At 46.5% G+C, this 17,183-nt stretch overlaps 1 protein-coding gene across 1 annotated transcript; it reads left to right on the forward strand.

The window, feature by feature from the left end:
- Positions 1 to 665: 665 nt before the first annotated feature.
- Positions 666 to 16,230, forward strand: UNC93B1 (unc-93 homolog B1, TLR signaling regulator). Its single transcript, XM_035126079.2, has 12 exons — positions 666 to 744; positions 1,319 to 1,419; positions 4,208 to 4,349; positions 7,107 to 7,260; positions 7,677 to 7,838; positions 8,666 to 8,795; positions 9,039 to 9,132; positions 9,664 to 9,788; positions 11,191 to 11,373; positions 11,468 to 11,741; positions 13,183 to 13,301; positions 13,802 to 16,230. Exons 1-12 carry the CDS (start codon positions 735 to 737, stop codon positions 14,120 to 14,122), a joined length of 1,815 nt encoding a protein of 604 aa, XP_034981970.1. The 5' UTR covers positions 666 to 734; the 3' UTR covers positions 14,123 to 16,230.
- The last annotated feature ends 953 nt before the right edge of the window (positions 16,231 to 17,183 follow it).

Raw genomic sequence — 17,183 nt, forward strand, 5'->3', positions numbered from 1 at the left:
TCGCGGACGACTCTGGGGTTGTGGCGCTCATCTTGCTTTAATGGCCGAGGGAGCTGGCGTTTGTCCACAGACAGCTTCCGGGTTATGTGGTCAGCATGACTAAGCCGCTTCTGGTGAACCAGAGCAGCGCACAGAAACACCATTTACCTTCCTGCTGGAGCGGTACTTATTTATCTACTTGCACTTTGACGTGCTTTTGAACTGCTACGGTAGGTTGGCAGGAGTATTAAAAGTAGTAGTAGTAGTAATCTGCCCCCAATTTATCAAGAGTATTTTAGGCGAACTATTTCAATGTTTTAATGCAGCCTTTTAAGTAAGTAAGCACAGAAACCGCTTTGCACACACGCTTACTGTGTATAATATTAGTTACAGGTAGGTAGCCGTGTTGGTCTGAGTCGAAGCAAAATAAAAAATTCCTTCAGTAGCACCTTAAAGACCGACTAAGTTTATATTTTGGTATGAGCTTTCGTGTGCATGCACAAGTGTGCATGCACACGAAAGCTCATACCAAAATATAAACTTAGTTGGTCTTTAAGGTGCTACTGAAGGAATTTTTTATTTTGTGTATAATATGACATACATATAGAATCCACTCTCCTAGCTTGCCTTTCTGATACTCCTACCTCTTTAAGAGCTCGCCCCCTCCCTTTCTCCACCCCGCCCACCCCAGTGGAGCCGGAAAAGCGCAGCGAACCATCCACTTTTTGAGAAGCAGCGACGCCTCTGGAGCTGCCATGGAACCAGGTATAATTGATCCTTGCGTGGGAGGGGAAGCTGGATCAGGACCCGGGAGGGGTGGGGGTGGGGAAAACAACCCGGGAATTTGCGCCGCTTCCCCTTCGCATGCTTGTAGAAGCGCCTTCTCTTTCCTACAATCTCGTTTTATCCTAGCACAACTTTCTGACTTTCCTTATCTTAGCACCCTGGCTTTCTCCCAAAGTGGAGCGAGCGTCATAACCGCCACCTGTCTCGGCGCGAAATCGGTGTCAGTGCCGATGAAGGAAAGATCTAGTTATTTTTTTTAGTTCCGTTTGTATATTCGTGTATTTCTCTTTGCCCGGTAAGCCGTAAAACGGTGCAAGCAGAAAACTTGACGTGGTCTAGACGTGGAGGGCGTCTCTCTCTCTCTCTCTCTCTCTCTCTCTCTCTCTCTCTCTCTCTCTCTCTCTCTCTCTCTCTCTCTCTTTAAAAAAGGGGGGAGCTGCTGGTCTGCTCCGGGACCCCCGAGTCTGCGACGGTGTTTGCAGCCCCGAGGGAAGGGAGAGGGAGGCGCGGAGTGTTTAGCTTTCGTTTCCCCCTCGCCGTGTGTTCCCTGCAGGTGGCAATGTGTACGAAGAGGCGCCGGGCCACGGGCCGCCCCCCGACGGCCAGGGGATCGACGTCATAAATGGCCCTATCCTGAATGGCCCAGAGGTTCAGGTAAGAGGACCCTCCCACTCCCCAGCAAAGTATTCATAAGGGATGGAAATTGTCTTTCAATGCGTTTAAGAATGCAATCAGTTCTGCACAGTGGTTAAGAGAGTGTCAGACTAGGACCAGGTTTTGCGTCCTCACAGGGCCACGGAGCTCGCTCACTTAGCCTAGCCTACCTCCCAGGGTTGTTGTGAGGATAAGATGGGGAAAGGTGGGATATAAGTGAAATGAAAAGTAAATAAATAAATAAATGGTCCGCATGAAGTCCTGCAGAATGAAATGGGGCTTTCTCTAGAGAAGCGCTGTAGAATCTGCAGCCTGGGTTACTTTTGTAGTCAGCTTTCTGGCAAGTTTGAGCTGGATGTGCTTGTTTAAGGTTTTTTTTTTTTAATGAAACAATAAAATACTGTACGTCCTTGGTTGTCAAGAACTTATTCCTGAACTCATGCACAGTGATAGATCCTTCAGCTTCATATGCAGGGAAGTGAAGTTACAGGGAATCTTCTCAGTAGTGGCATGCTCCGAAGACATCTGAAATCAGCCCTATATCGGGAAGTTTGTAATGTTTGATGTCTTGCTGTCTTTTTATATTAAGTTGGAAGCTGCCCAGAGTGGCTGGGGCAAGCCAGTCAGATGGGCAGGGCAGGGTATAAGTAATTTGTTGTTGTTGCTGTTGTTGTTGGGGCAAGCCAGTCAGATGGGCAGGGCAGGGTATAAGTAATTTGTTCTTGTTGTTGTTAGGGAATAATATTTGTTGGGCTTCCCTTCACAAGAATAGAGTGAAGGAATGTTGTTGACTTCAGTAATATAGTTGGGAGGACTTTGCTTCACAGCTGTTTCTTAGGACCATGCGTGTGCAGTTTTCCCCTCAGTGGTTGCAAAGATCTCTGGCTTCCTTCCCTTCCAATAAAGTGCTTTGCCACAGTGATGTTGTCTTTCCCCCAACACTTGAGCTGCAATATTCTGTCATTTTGAGAAAAGACATGTTCACCCAGTAGGTGCTTCTGCCCTTGGATCTTATGAGCGGAATATCATTTGCAAGTGTTAATGGGCATTCGCTGGCAAACACACCTGATGTCAAAGATGATAAAAGACACACCCCTATTGCACCTGAATGCCCATGTTGTTTCATGAAAGAATTAAACAGTTTGGTTTGTTTATAAACGCTGCTGGTGGTGGTGGTTAGGATGCATTGCACTCGCCTCTGCCAGTGGAAAGGGTTGTTGTCACTGCTGGAGGGAAGGGAGAGAGATTTGTTCTGCTGTGGTAAAGGCAAAGGGACCCCTGACCATTAGGTCCAATCACGGACGACTCTGGGGTTGCAGCGCTCATCTCACTTTACTGGACGAGGGAGCCGGCGTTTGTCCACAGACAGTTTTTCCAGGTCATGTGGCCAGCAAGACTAAGCCACTTCTGGCAAACCAGAGCAGCGCACGGAAATGCCATTTACCTTTCCGCCGGAGCGGTACCTATTTATCTACTTGCACTTTGACGTGCTTTGGAATTGCTAGGTGGGCAGGAGCAGGGACCGAGCAACGGGAGCTCACCCCGTCACGGAGATTCAAACTGCCAACCTTCTGATTGGCAAGCCCTAGGCTCTGTGGTTTAGACCACAGCACCACCAGCAGCAAAATGCAATAATGGATCCAAAGCCCTGGGGATCCCCCAAGGGATGCAGTCATTGAGCCCCTCAGCTCAAGAAGTTAGCCACCACCTTCTGCTTTGCCTGGCTGTGTGTGCCACTCTGGTCCTCACCAGCCCCATTGATGCTTGCTCTGTGAACCTGTTTGTAGGACCAGCATTCCCAATGCAAGTAACTGGAGTATTTGTGTTGCACATAAAGAAACAACCACAAAAAAGGGAAATACCAGCAAACCCACCCTGTGCAGCAATAATAGCCTACCATGAAAAAGAAGCAGCCCCATCACGTTTGCTGATGTTCTTTCAGAATTGCTCATCTCCTTTGATTAAAAAAGAAGGGGGCGGGGGGCGGGAGCGGGAGAGGTAACTGCAATCCTTCCTCTGCAGATGTTCTTTCAAATTAGAGTTGCTCGTCTCTCATGATTAAAAACAAAAGGGCAGGGAGTCGTGTGCAGTCCTTCCTTCTGCAGCAAAATTCTCTTCTCCTTGTCCGTTGCATGGAAGCTAAATACAGATCCACTGTTTCTTTTGGTGGAGAAAAACACCACCACACAACCTGGATGAGCATTGTCCTTGAGCAAAAGAACAGGGGCTTGCTTTCTTTGATGTGTGTGTGTGGGGGGGGAAGCCCTTCCAAATCAACATGCTAAATTTTTTTTATTTTATTTTTGCTGTATATGCTGGCTCTTCAACATGCATGCATGCATGTTATTAATAAAAAAATACTTATACCCTGACCATCTGGCCGGGCCTCCCCAGCCACTCTGGGCAGCTCCCAACAGAATATTAAAACACGTTAAAACATCAAACATTAAAAATTTCCCTAAACATATTTATTGCGTTTATATCCTGCTTTCTTGCCCAGGGAGCTCAAGGTGGTGAACACGGTTGCCTGCCTCCTCATTTAACCCCCACAACAGCCCTGCAAGGTTGGTTAGACTGAGAGGCAGGGACTAACCCAGTGAGCTTCACGGCTAAGTGGGGCTTCGAAACCTGGTCTCCCAGCTCCTAGTCTGGCACTCTAGCCACTACATCACAGTGACCCTCATTTCTTTCTCTCTCCCTCTGAGATATGTGGCATGCTGGCCATGGGCGGGGGGAGGGGGTTACCAGGGTGTTTCTCTTAACCCCCATGTGATGCTTCTGTCTTTAGCTGGATGACTTTGTGGGGGCTCACGCCGAGTATGACGAAGAGGAGGAGGAGAGCAAATACTTCCGCCGCAAGCGCTTTGGTGTGATCAAGAACCTCTTGGCGGCCAGCTTGGGGGGAATGCTGACCTACGGGGTCTTTCTAGGTATGCTACACTTTCATCGTCTTCATCTCCTGCTGCTACTCATAGCCTAGTCTGCATCAGATGCTCATCTACCTGCAAGTCCAGCTATACCTCTAGGTCAGGTGTGGCTAACTTTTTTCTGGTCATATTGATCCATTGCCAAGATTCTGGGGCAAAATGTAAAAGTGGGTGTCCTGAAAACTGCAGCTCCCAGGGCTGCCTTCCGAAAAGACTTTCCCAACAGCTATTTTATACTTATTTTTGAAATAATTTGATCCCTGATATCCCTGCCTGATCACTGACATGGAATGGACTCCCTTGGGAGGTTGTAGACACTGCTTCATTGGAGGTTTTTAAGCAGAGGTTGGGTGGTTATCTGTCATGCATGGTTTAGCTGAGATTCCTGCATTGCAGGGGGTTGGACTAGATGACCCTTGGTGCCCCTTCCAACTCTACAATTTTATTATTCTATGATCTTCAAGGGGAGTAACTATTAGTTATCCCCTATGGTTCAGATACATGGCTTGTATCCACTAGGAACTGTGCATCCAACATTGTGGACCTAATTTTGCAGAGTTGAGATCAGGCAGGATCCCGCCCTTTTGAACTTCCTGTGCTGACTGAAGACTTTTTCAAAAAATATACTGCATCGGGCATTTTAGCTGAATTCTGGTTTTATCATTTTAACAAGATTTATGTTTGCCTTATATTGAGCTTCTTGTACATCACTTAGAAGTCATTGCAATTAAGCGGTATATAAATGATGAAATAATGATGTCTCAAGGCAACTTGCAGCTTCCAAACTTAGTGGTATACCGTGTTTCTCATATTATAAGACATGTCTTATATTTATTTTTTCCTCAAAAAAACACACTATGGCTTATTTTCAAGGGATGTCTTATTTTTTTCCCTCCTCCTCCTGCCGTGGCCGGCATTGCTGCTGCGCCTATCACTATGTCTTATTTTCGGGGTATGGCTTATATTCCTTGAATGCTTAAAAATCCTGCTATGGCTTATTTTATGGGTATGTCTTAAAATATGAGAAACAGGGTAGTGAGGCATGGAAGGACCAGGCAGCTGGATGGGAAATTCCAGGATCTGTTGGCTAAAGTGGATGATTAGCAGGACTCCACCACCATAGGGAGGTTATAGCCTGCTGAGGTGTAGAGCAGATACAGGTAGACAACCATTTGGAACGGACAGGTGTTTCTGCATCTCTCAATACTAGAAGCTGGAGCCATCCAAGGAAGTTGAATATTGGAAGACAAAAGGAAGTACTTCCTCACACTATGTATAATTAAACTCTGGAATTTGCTACCGCAAGATGTAGTGATGGCCACCATATTGAATGGCTTTCAAAGGTGATTAAACACATGAATGGAGGATAAATGTATCTGTTGCAACTAGCCATGATGGCTACATAACTACCTCCAGGACTAGAAGCAGCCTGTTTCTGAATAGCGTTTCAGGGTACATGAGTAGAGAAGTGCTGTTGTGCTTTATGTTCTGCTCATGGCCTTCCCAGAGGCCACTACAGGAAAGGGGATGGTGGACTAGATGAGCCTTCGGTCTGATCCAGATGAGCTCTTTTTGTGTTCTTGCCTGCCTGTTTCTTGTGGTTCGGTTCCCTATCTTTGTTTTCAGCAGCTGATCCAGTCCTGTGACCACTCAGTACTTTTCCTGTTGTTCTGGCCACAGCTATTTCATACCAGCCCAGGACATGATGCCGTGGGTTCCTTACATAGTGCCACAATCGTTACGACTGCAATATTTCTGGTCTCTAAGCCAGGATTGCAACATCTGCTTGGGTGAAATCTTTATTTCCTCTTTCAGTTCAAGATGAAGTTGCAGAAGTCAAAACCCAACAGAAAAGTGTTGGTTTGCTGTGATAAAATTGAATCCGAAATGGTGACCTGTTGCAAACTTAAATCTCTAGTGGTGATTCATTGCATGTAGCACACCCGTTAGTTCATAAAATGGAGGAAAGTGCTACTTTGTAGTTCATAAAGACCCTTTAGGATTACAGGTGTTGATTTGCTTGGTTTTTAGGGGCTCAGTCCACTAAACAACACTGTTTTGAAACCTCTCTTCACTTCCATGGTCCTTGTACATGTTAATTAATGGAGGTGACACTGATGTTTAGGGAACTGAATGTATATCTTTATGTGGGAGCCCTAAAATATATATTGTCTTCCTCACAAGGGCATCCTTGTGGCATAGTCCCAGAGGAAGCACTATCCGTTTTCATTTTCATTTTGCACATTTGATTCAGATCCAAAGATTTTGGACCTTACCTTGTTGTGAAGGAGCAGGATGTGCAAGTTGCATCCTACTATTCCTCTGCAGCAGAATAACAGAATAGCACCATCCTACCAATCTAACAGGAGCAGATCCAGTGGCAGGGAGGAGAAGCAGCTTATGATGGTTGACATCCTGATGAAACCTGGGCCTCTGCCTCAGCTTCCGAGAGTATTTTAAAACGGATGTCTTTTTAACAATTTCACCCACTTGGTCCTGTTGGATGGTGTGGGTCTCAGTTTGGTGTTGAACTCTTTGAGGAAGTAAGCAGAGGGACAAGTCAGCTCTGTTTCTGAACATGACTATATCTTGCAGCCCTGGTGCAATCTCTGAATATTCGCTGCCGCTTGGAGAGGAGAGCCTTCATCAGCCCCTGTTAGCTTTCCCCCCCTTGGGTGGGTGGGGAGCTAGTTTAGCAGTCTGGTACCTGTAGTGAACAAGCTTGTGCCGACTCTTAAGTGTCCCTGCGATCCCCCCTAGGCTTGCTGCAGATGCAGCTCATCCTGCACTATGACGAGACGTATCGAGAGGTGAAATACAGCAACCTGGAACTACAGAACATTGACAGCAAGATGCTGATGGGCATCAATGTCACACCTATTGTTTCCCTGTTCTACACTCCGATGCTCATCAGGTATTCCTCTGGTCTGACTTCCTGACCACCCCCTCGGAATACTCTTCATGCTATTCATTTTTTGTTGTTGTTGGGGGTGGGGGAGAGCTGGGCCTGGAATGCAAATTTTGCGTGCGCCCATGCTAGGGGTTTTCTTGTAGACTTCTCACACTTTACCCTGCCCAAAGTGAGCAAAAACATGACAAGAGATGGGGGGAATGCACCTTCTGAAGCATGGAAGATTATGTAGCTTATAGTGGGAGAACAATCAGTGGGCAGTGCTAAAAACCCTCAGTGTGGATGCGCCATTCTTTTGGAAGGGGTGAAAAAACCTGAACCCTGTGTCCTGAGGTAGCTGGAACACTGAGTAATCTCACAGTTGTTAAAACATTTCGTTCTGCCCAGAACACAGACCTCTTTTTTTTTTGTCTTTCCAGATTCTTTGGCACCAAATGGATGCTGTTCTTGGCCGTGGGTGTCTACACACTCTTTGTCTCCACCAACTACTGGGAACGCTACTATACCTTGGTGCCATCGGCCGTGGCCATCGGGGCTACCATTATACCTCTCTGGGCCTCCATGGGCAATTATGTCACCCGGTGAGCCTGTTGCAGAAGGGAAAGACACTAGATTGAAAGACCTCCCCGAGTATCTTTGCATGGCCCTTAGCATACATAAGTACCATTCTGGTCACTCAGTGACTCTCCCTATCAATATTGTGAATTCCCAACTGGTGTTGGCATTGAGGTGTTCCATCATCAGTGTGGTAAATGGGTTTCGGGTGTTTTGGTTGCACCCACCTGCAGAAGCATTTCTTGGCAGCTTCCATGGGAGGAGGAATGTTGCAGCAGGTATAGGGAGCATGTGGCCCTCCAGATGTCCTTAGACTCTTGCTCCCGTCATCCACAGCCAGCATAGGGGTGGTGGGAGCATCTCACAGCATAAATAAATATACAGTCGTACCTCGGAAGTCAAACACCTTGCAAGACGTACGTTTTGGCTCCCGAATGCTGCAAACCTGGAAGTGATTGTTCCAGTTTGTGAACGTTCTTTGGAACCTGAATGTCTGTTGTGGTTTCCGCAGCTTCCTATTGGCTGCAGGAGCTTCCTGCAGCCAATCAGAAGCCGTGCCTTGGTTGCCGAACATTTTCTGGAACAGATCCCATTCAACTTCTGAGGTACGACTGTACTGACCTTCGTTTTTGACTTGTTATGCTTTTATTGTATGGTTTTCATTCGGTCGTGCTTTGATGTATTTTTGTGGTGTAGCAGTGTATATATATATATATTTTTAAAAATGAATAAAACAAATAGATCTGGAGCGCCACAGGCTCCCTACCCTGGCCCAGAGTGTGTCCTGGAGAGAGCAGGTGGGCAGCTAGTTGCACTCACCTGGTCATCTGATATGTTTGACTTGCCTCAACAGGATGGCACAGAAGTACTATGAATATGCGAACTACAAGTTGGAACATGTCCAGGAGCAGCAAAGGGCACCACGTGGGGCCTACAACTCCTACATTGTTGGCTTCCAGACTGTCTTTTATGCCATCTTCTATGTGAGAGCTCTATTAAAAGGTTTTTTTTATGCACCTTTGGGGTGGAGCAGGGTGTGTGTGTGTGTGTGTGTGTGTGTGTGTGTGTGTATTCCCATTGTCTCTCCTTGTCTGTTGGGAAATGGCGGCCATCGGTGATATAGTTCAGTGAGGGGGTGCCCTCTCACTCTCTGCACATGTTGGGTTTCTCTCTCTGTCCTGCCCATGGTTGGTTTATCTTACATTCTCTCTCGCCCTGTTTTCCAGCTGAGCTTTGTCTGTGCCCAGTTTCCCATGTTTTTCTTCATAAAGGGGCACCTCTCTGATTTGAACCACACGCTCTCCAGCGTACAGCACTGCGGTGAGTATCCTGGCTGAGGGGCTGTAGCTCAATGGGTAGAGCATCTGTCTTGCATGCAGAAGAGGTGTTTTGCTGGCTGACTTGCTGTAAGGTAGCCATTTACCTCCACCCCCATTCCTTGAGCAAATGGAGCTTAATGTAAGTTGCCTCTCGGAGATCTTGGGGGTGGGGCAGATTGAAGGAGGAATTTGTTGTAAAGTTACCTATGTGTTGGGAGGAGATTGGGTTACCAGACAAAATCACCTGTGCAGTTAATGAAAAAAATGAATGGGGAAAATAGGGCGATGGAGGGATTTGGAGAAATTTCTTTGGGAGTGTCTTGGAGCAAGTGAGTCATTGAATGGTCTAGGCCTTACCAACTTGTGTCTATATCCTCATCCACTGGCATGCAACTTCCAGCTGTCCATACACAGCCACCTCTGGGCAATAAGTGTTCCCACCCCTGCCCTTTATACCCATGATCCTAATCTTTGGGAAACCTCTCCCAACTAGGCCTGTGGTCTCTGAAAGTGCTGTTTTTCCCCCTTACAGGGACCAAGAGCCATGGGATTCTCACAGGGCTCAACACCACAGTTCTGCAGAAGCTGCCACGCAGCAATGAGCTCATCACAGTGGAGAGTGTGCTCATGGGAGTGGCCTTCCTCTCCATGCTCCTGGTATGAAGCTAGGGACAAAAAAGCACAAGGGCAAAGGCATGGATTAACTCGCCATGCTTGTGGTCATCCTGAAATCGGTAGTAAAAGCAATACATTCTGCAACCCAGATTCCTCTGCCCCTAAAATGTGTACACAGTTGGCAGGTAAATCACATACAAAGCAAATGTGTTCATTGTGCACGTGATGGTGCAATCCTCTTGAACCCCCTACGTACGTAAGAAGAGCCTGCTGGATCAGGCCAGTGGCCCATCTAGTCTAGCATCCTGTTCTCACATACGCTAACCTATGAAAGCCTGCAAGCAGGGCATGGACATAACAAACGGTCCCCTCCTGCTGTTTCTAGCAGCTGGTATTCAGAAGGATATTGTCTCTTGACAGTGAAGGTTGTGTGGCTGCATTCCAGGCAGGTTGAGGAATATGTCGCAGCCGGAAACATAACTATGGATCAGTGTGTTGACCTGTATATCTGCAGCAGCCACACACTAGGATTGCCTCTGTCTTTACCTAGCTGGGTATGGGTGCTCCACCTGTATGGGTTGGAGCATAGGGTAAGCATTGCTGCTGCTGCTGCTGCTACTACTACTGTAGCCACCTGGATTGTGGACCCAGGTAAGAGCTTTCAGGTGGTACCACACAAAGATGCAGCCATACCAAAACTGTCCCTTAATATAGAGGGAAATGAGGTTAAAGGAGAAGAATGAACAAAATCTCTGGTCTCTGTAAATGTGATGCATTTCTTTATTTTACCTTGCAAGGGGCAGAATTAATAAGGATACAGTGGTACCGCTGGTTAAGAACTTAATTCGTTCCAGAGGTCCGTTCTTAACCTGAAACTGTTCTTAACCTGAAGCACCACTTTAGCTAATGGGGCCTCCCGCTGCCGCTGCGCCGCCGGAGCACAATTTCTGTTCTCATCCTGAAGCAAAGTTCTTAACCTGAGGTACTATTTCTGGGTTAGCGGAGTTTGTAACCTGAAGCGTTTGTAACCCGAGGTACCACTGTACTGGGTTGCCTTTGAAAACAGCAGTCCCATGTCGAGCTCTCTTTGCCCCATCTGTAATACTTCTGATGTCATCTTGTTGCATATTTCTCTGCCTCACATCACAGGCTGCCGCCAATGTCTAAGTTTGGCAGGGGAGGTGATGGGACAATGCAGAAAATTATGCTTAAACATTCCCAGAAGAGATGGGGGATCTGTGGCCCTCCTTATAATTTGTGGACTGCAGCTTCCATCATCCCTGACCATTGGCCATGCTGGCTGGGGCTGAGTTGGAGTTCTGCTATCATGTGGAAGGTCACAGGTGCCCCCATTCCTCATTTTAACAAGGAGAGTATAGGGAGAGCCCTGGTCATTTTTGCCCAGCTTCTGATATCTCAGCGCCACACCTTTCTGTTTCCGCAGGTGTTGCTTCTGTGTGGCTCAGCCTATCGCCCCACAGAGGAGATAGATTTGCGCAGCATTGGCTGGGGCAACATCTTCCAGCTGCCTTTCAAGCACATGCGGGACTACCGCCTGCGCCACCTCATTGTCTTCTTCATCTACAGTGGATTTGAGGTGGTCTTCTTCTGCACTGGCTTCACCCTGGTAATGCAAAGTCCTCCTCGGTTTGGAGACAGGAAGGGCTGGGCACCCAAGTTCCTCCGTGCTAACCAAAAGGTCCTTCCTCTCCACTTCCCAGAACTATGGTGTCTGCTCCATTGGCCTGGAGCGCATGGCGTACATCCTCACCGCTTATGGACTCTCCTCTGCTGTCTGCTCCATCCTGGGTCTCTCTATGCTGTGTCTGCCTCGCCAAGTTCCCCTGCTTGCCGGAGCATCGGTCCATGCCATCCTCTTGATCGGCCTCTTCTGTTGGGCACCTCAGGCCCATAGCTTGGGTGAAGAAGCCTTGCTCTATCTGGTAGCTGCACTCTGGGGTCTTGGTAGTGCCCTCAACAAGACAGGCCTCAGCTGTGAGTAAAACAATACCCCTTTTGTGTCGGAGCCTTATACCAAGTCAGATCATCAGTCTGTCTACATCACTATTGTCTATGGCAGTGTTTCCCAAATTTGGCTGTTTTTTTTAACTACAATTCCCACCATCCCTGACCGCTGTTCCTGCTAGCCAGGGATGGTGGGAGTTGTAGTCCAAAAATAGCAGGAGACCCAAGTTTGGGAAACCCTGGTCTACAGGGACTGGCAGCAACTCCCAAGGCTTTCAGCCACAGTTCTCTCCCATCCTACCTGGAGATGCTTTGAATTGAACCTGGGACCTTCTGCATGCGAAGCAGAGGCTGCAAACAGTGCCTGCACCTGGGGTAGTAGCTGTTGTACCTTCCATAGACTAGGACAGGAGTAGCCAATGCTGTGCCCTGCTGTTGGACTCTCAACTCCCATCAGCCCCAGCCAGCATGGTCAATGGCCAGGGATGATAGGAGTTGGGAGTCCAATGACATCTGGAGGACATCACCTTGGCTTCCTCTGGACTAGGAGGTACAGCAAGCTGTGCTGGACAATACCATGGTAACAACAACTCTCTGAAATGGTGTGATAGATGCTGGTTACCTGCAAGAGGCACGATTCTAACTGCTTGAATGGCAGGTAGTGTCTTCTGTGAACTTCAGTCTCCCTTGACCGCGTCATTGATCACTAGTAGAGCAAAATAATGGACTTGTTCACACATGGCACTCAACACAGATGCAAGTGGTTTCTCCATCTGTCCAAGTGTCTATGTGAAACACTGTATGCTTGTTGATCTATTGTGTACACAGCTGAACATTACATGTCAACAACTGTGTGAGTGTACAGCTCATTTGTGTACACGCATTACAGACTGGTCATGCGTGAGCACCCCTAGTAACTGCCCCAAAGAGATTTTTCCATGGTTTGTTACACATTTTGGAGGGGAGCATTTTATAAGATGCATTATTTTCCTTTCAAATCAGTCTGTACTGAGACCAGCAGAAATAATGCAGTGGTGTCTTGTAGCACCTTAGAAGGCTTAACACATTTACCCTGTTTCTCATATTTTAAGGCATCCCCATAAAATAAGCCATAGCAGGATTTTTAAGCATTCAAGGAATATAAGCCATACCCCGAAAATAAGACATAGTGATAGGAGCAGCAGCAATGCTGGCCGCGGCAGGAGGAGGAGGAAAAAAATAAGACATCCCTTGAAAATAAGCCATAGTGTGTTTTTTTGAGGAAAAAATAAATATAAGACGTGTCTTATAATATGAGAAACACGGTATTATGCCATAAGATTTCTTGGATTACAGTCTGCTTCTTCAGAATCATGAAGGGTTATCAGGTCCATATGGGTGAAGGGCGATTGTGAAGAATAAGATAGGCAATGAAAGCTAATAGTCTCTGAATCTAGTTGCTGCATCCCTGTCCCCTTCCCTTTCCCTACAGCACTCCTGGGGATACTTTATGAAGACAAGGAGCGTCAGGACTTCGTCTTCACCATATATCACTGGTGGCAAGCCATAGCCATCTTTGTTGTTTATCTTTGGTCTGGACTGCCCATGAAGGTGAGTGGGAAGCCTGGCATTGCATGAATTCTTTGACCTCTCTGGCTCTTGGTGGGGGTATGAAGATGACTTTGGAAGGAGAAACAAAATAAAAAAATTCCTTCTAGCAGCACCTTAGAGACCAACTAAGTTTGTCATTGGTATGAGCTTTCGTGTGCATGCACACTTCTTCAGATACACTGAAACAGAAGTATCTGAAGAAGTGTGCATGCACATGAAAGTTCATACCAATGACAAACTTAGTTGGTCTCTAAGATGCTGCTGGAAGGTATTTTTTTTAATTTTGTTTCGACTACGTCAGACCAACATGGCTACCTACCTGTAATTTGAAAGGAGAGTTCGTCTGGCCTGGGGATAATAAGAGAATAAATATAAAGCCAGTAGTGTTGTGAAGGAACTTGAAGGAATAAGCAGAAAAGGATAATAGAAGGAGCCTAGGTGACAGTTCTCCTTTACCTAGGTCAAACTTGCAGAACTGATGGAGTCTCTCTTCCTTCTAGGCAAAGTTATCCATCCTGCTCGCTACTCTGGTAGCTGCAGTATTATCTTACCTGTGGATGGAGCGTAAAGTAGCCCAGATGATCCCTTATCGCCTCCCCAAAATTCCCAAGCCCCGTCACAAGGTGCGGGGCTACCGCTACATGGACGATGACAACTCTGATGAGACTGGCTCTGAGAAGGAAGAGGATAAGGAGAGTGACTCCTCTGAGGAAGAGACAGAAGGAGAGGAACCCAGTGGCCTCCGTGATCGACCTCGCCGAAGGAACAGATGTTCCTATGAGCAGGCCTTGGGAGGGGAAGGGGGAGAGAATGTGGGTTAGTGCCTGCCCTTTTCTCACCTGTCTGGGTTGGGACACGAATCTCAGGTGCCTTAGGCATCAGCCCTATTTACATTGCTTGAATCCCCTTTCTGCCATGTTTCAACTTTGTTGGGACCACAGGCTGTGTTTGAGCCATTTCCTTACCTTGCTCCTGACACTTCAGCTCCAGTTGGAAGAGAAGGAAGCTTCAAAGGCACACTTCCTGACAAAAGTTCTTCATGCCTCCCCTGCCTAATATGTGGCAGGATTCGTAATCTCCAACTTCAGACTGTGGGTGGTACAGTACATCCAGGCATCTCCCTATGGAACAGTTTAGGTGGATTGTGAGAAATAAGTACAAGGTACGAAATGTCAACGCTTAAGATGCTTAAGCCCTTGGAGGTCGGGAGAAGGGGGATTACTTTTATTAGTCTTCAGAAACAAATGGCAGTAAAGTCTTGGTACATTTTCAAAAGTTCTTTTGCTGTGTAGGTTGGCTCCTGAAGATGTTTCTGTGGCCTATCACAGTTGGCCCCATTGCTGGTGGGTATTGTCTCTCTCTCTCTGATAATATGCAAGTTTATCCACCTTGCAACAAAATTGATCCTGCTCATTTGACACCCAGTGTTCACATGATAAACCAATAAAGAACCTTGTCTTCAACCGTTGATAAATTGTACTCGGCATAAAAGTTGACTGGCAGCAGCTGTGTGTCAGCTGTCTGACTTAGCAGGAACTTCCAACTGCACAGTTCCTGAGCACTATGCAGTGATTGCTCTTTGGTTGCAAGCCAGGGCCCAATTTCTCCCCATGAGGCCTATTTTCCCCAAACTGTACTCACCTGCCCCACACCTGATGTCAGCTGCAGGGCAGGTAAAGATGCGACATGATTGGCTGTATGACTTGGGTTCTCCATGAGGAACTTATACAGTCACACTCTGCAGAGGGCAGCTTTTCCATCTTTGTGCTTGGGAAGCGTTGAGTGCAGGACATGGGAAGCACTTTGCACATCACTGACTGGCTGCCAGGTGCTTGGGAAGTGCAAGGAGGCTTTGAGTCAGTCATCTCGAGATTTCAGGTTGCCTTATGGGTTTGACGACCCTGGTAAGGAGAGGATCTTCGGTGGCTTCCTCAAGCTTAGACTTTGAATCCTGAACTGGGGGGCAGAGGGGAGCTTGGCAGGGTATTGTGGGCACCATGGCATCTGCAGGGACCATGTTGGCAATGCCAGATGAAGGCAACACAGAGCTAGATAGTCCAGTGGCCTGAAGGGATGCAAGACAGTGTCCTGTCCTCTTGGTGCATGACCCAAGTTTAATCCTCAGCATAACACTGACAGCTGAAAGGAAATCAGGCAATACTGTAAATATTTGGGGCAGGGAAGAAGTAGGGGCACTGTGGAAAGAACATCCTCCCCAAGGCAATCTCTTGAGTGAGAGGTGAGATTCAAACGCAAATCTTCATTGCTCATCGTGCCTCAGACAGTGAGTCACTGTATTACACCAGGAATATTCATTATTGTAAAGGATCACTTTACACTTTTCCTGATCCTTAAGATCGGATCCTATTTTTATATGCTTCAGATCCCTCAAAGCCCGTTTTTATCATTTTTAATATGCCTTTATACTACTGTTTTACTGGTTTTGTATTTTTGTTTTAGTTGTTTATAGTGTTTCTACATTGTATAATTCAACACTGTATATTTTTTTGAATGGTGAAACTCTTTCTAAATGATTTTAAATAAAATACATTAATAAAGGTTCACTTGAAGCAAACACCTTAAGAGATGCAGCAAATATATTTCAATGAAAGGAGAACTTTTCCAACCCTAGGGATCCTTATAAAATTATTTGGGATCGAGGAATTCTCATTGAAAGGCACGTCTATGTTTTACATCTGTGTAGGTGTGACACGCATGGGAATCCTGAGACCAAAAAGTTGGCAACTCAAGTAAACAGGAAGGAGCCAACCCTGATTTCCCTTCTGTTCCTCCAGCTGGTCCTACCCCAGCTTTCCTTCAGCCGCATTCTCTTGGAGTTCTTCCCTCCCCTTCCCTTCCCTATTAACTGCCCCGTGTCCTTTTGTGGCATCAGAGGCAGTCTGTAGCTAACAGCAACAGCTGACAAGACATCAGCACAGCCTCCCTGAGTGAAAATTCTGGGGGCACCTCAGCCGTAAATTTTTTCAATTATTAAAAATATTTGCAACCCACCTTTCATGTTTGCTGATATGGGTGAGGCAAGTCTCATAATACACTCAAGTATTTGATCTTCCATTATCTGTCTTTGAATAAAAAGATAGAATAGACACTACAAGTCAATGTATATAGAAAAATATTTACCTACCAACTTCCACAGGTTTCATCTGTTCATGAATATCCACCAGTTTCCTTTCACATGCGTACACTCACGTGACCATATTTGAAACCTTCCATTCTCACACACACACAGGCATAAGCCAACCAACATCCATAAATAATTCCAGCAGACACATTCACTCATATTTCACTCTGCGTTCATTCACGTTCATGCCCTGCCTTTAATCCACAAACGTCCACCAGCTTTAGTTGACCAGCTTCTGAAGGTGAATTTCAACCAACTTACATCCCCAAATATCAGCCTCCTTCAGCCTTCCGACACCCATGGGCTTCCGAATGTGAACTCCACCAGCTTACATCCACCAATATCTGCCAGCTTTTGCTACGTAGATCACCAGACATCAGCCAGTTCCTTACCATGGATATCAGCCACTTTCAACCTGTGATCCTTCTCATCAAGTAATAATAATTATTATTATTTATACCCTGCCCATTTGGCTGGGCTTCCCCAGCCACTCTGGGCGGCTTCCAACAGAAATATTAAAATACACTAATTTCTTAAAGATTAAAAGCTTCCCTAAACAGGGCTGCCTTATCACTCCATAGCATCCCACAGCCAGATGATCACATTTGTCCATCTGCCAATTCACATCCTCCATGTGGAAAAGACTGGGCAATGCTGAATGTCACAGCTGTTGCTTTCTGTGTTCTGTTGGGAAAGAGTAAAAGGTCCACATTTAAATTCACTAGGTTGCCACGTTCTTT

This window comes from Zootoca vivipara, chromosome 1, assembly GCF_963506605.1.
Source record: "Zootoca vivipara chromosome 1, rZooViv1.1, whole genome shotgun sequence".
NCBI lineage: Eukaryota > Metazoa > Chordata > Lepidosauria > Squamata > Lacertidae > Zootoca > Zootoca vivipara.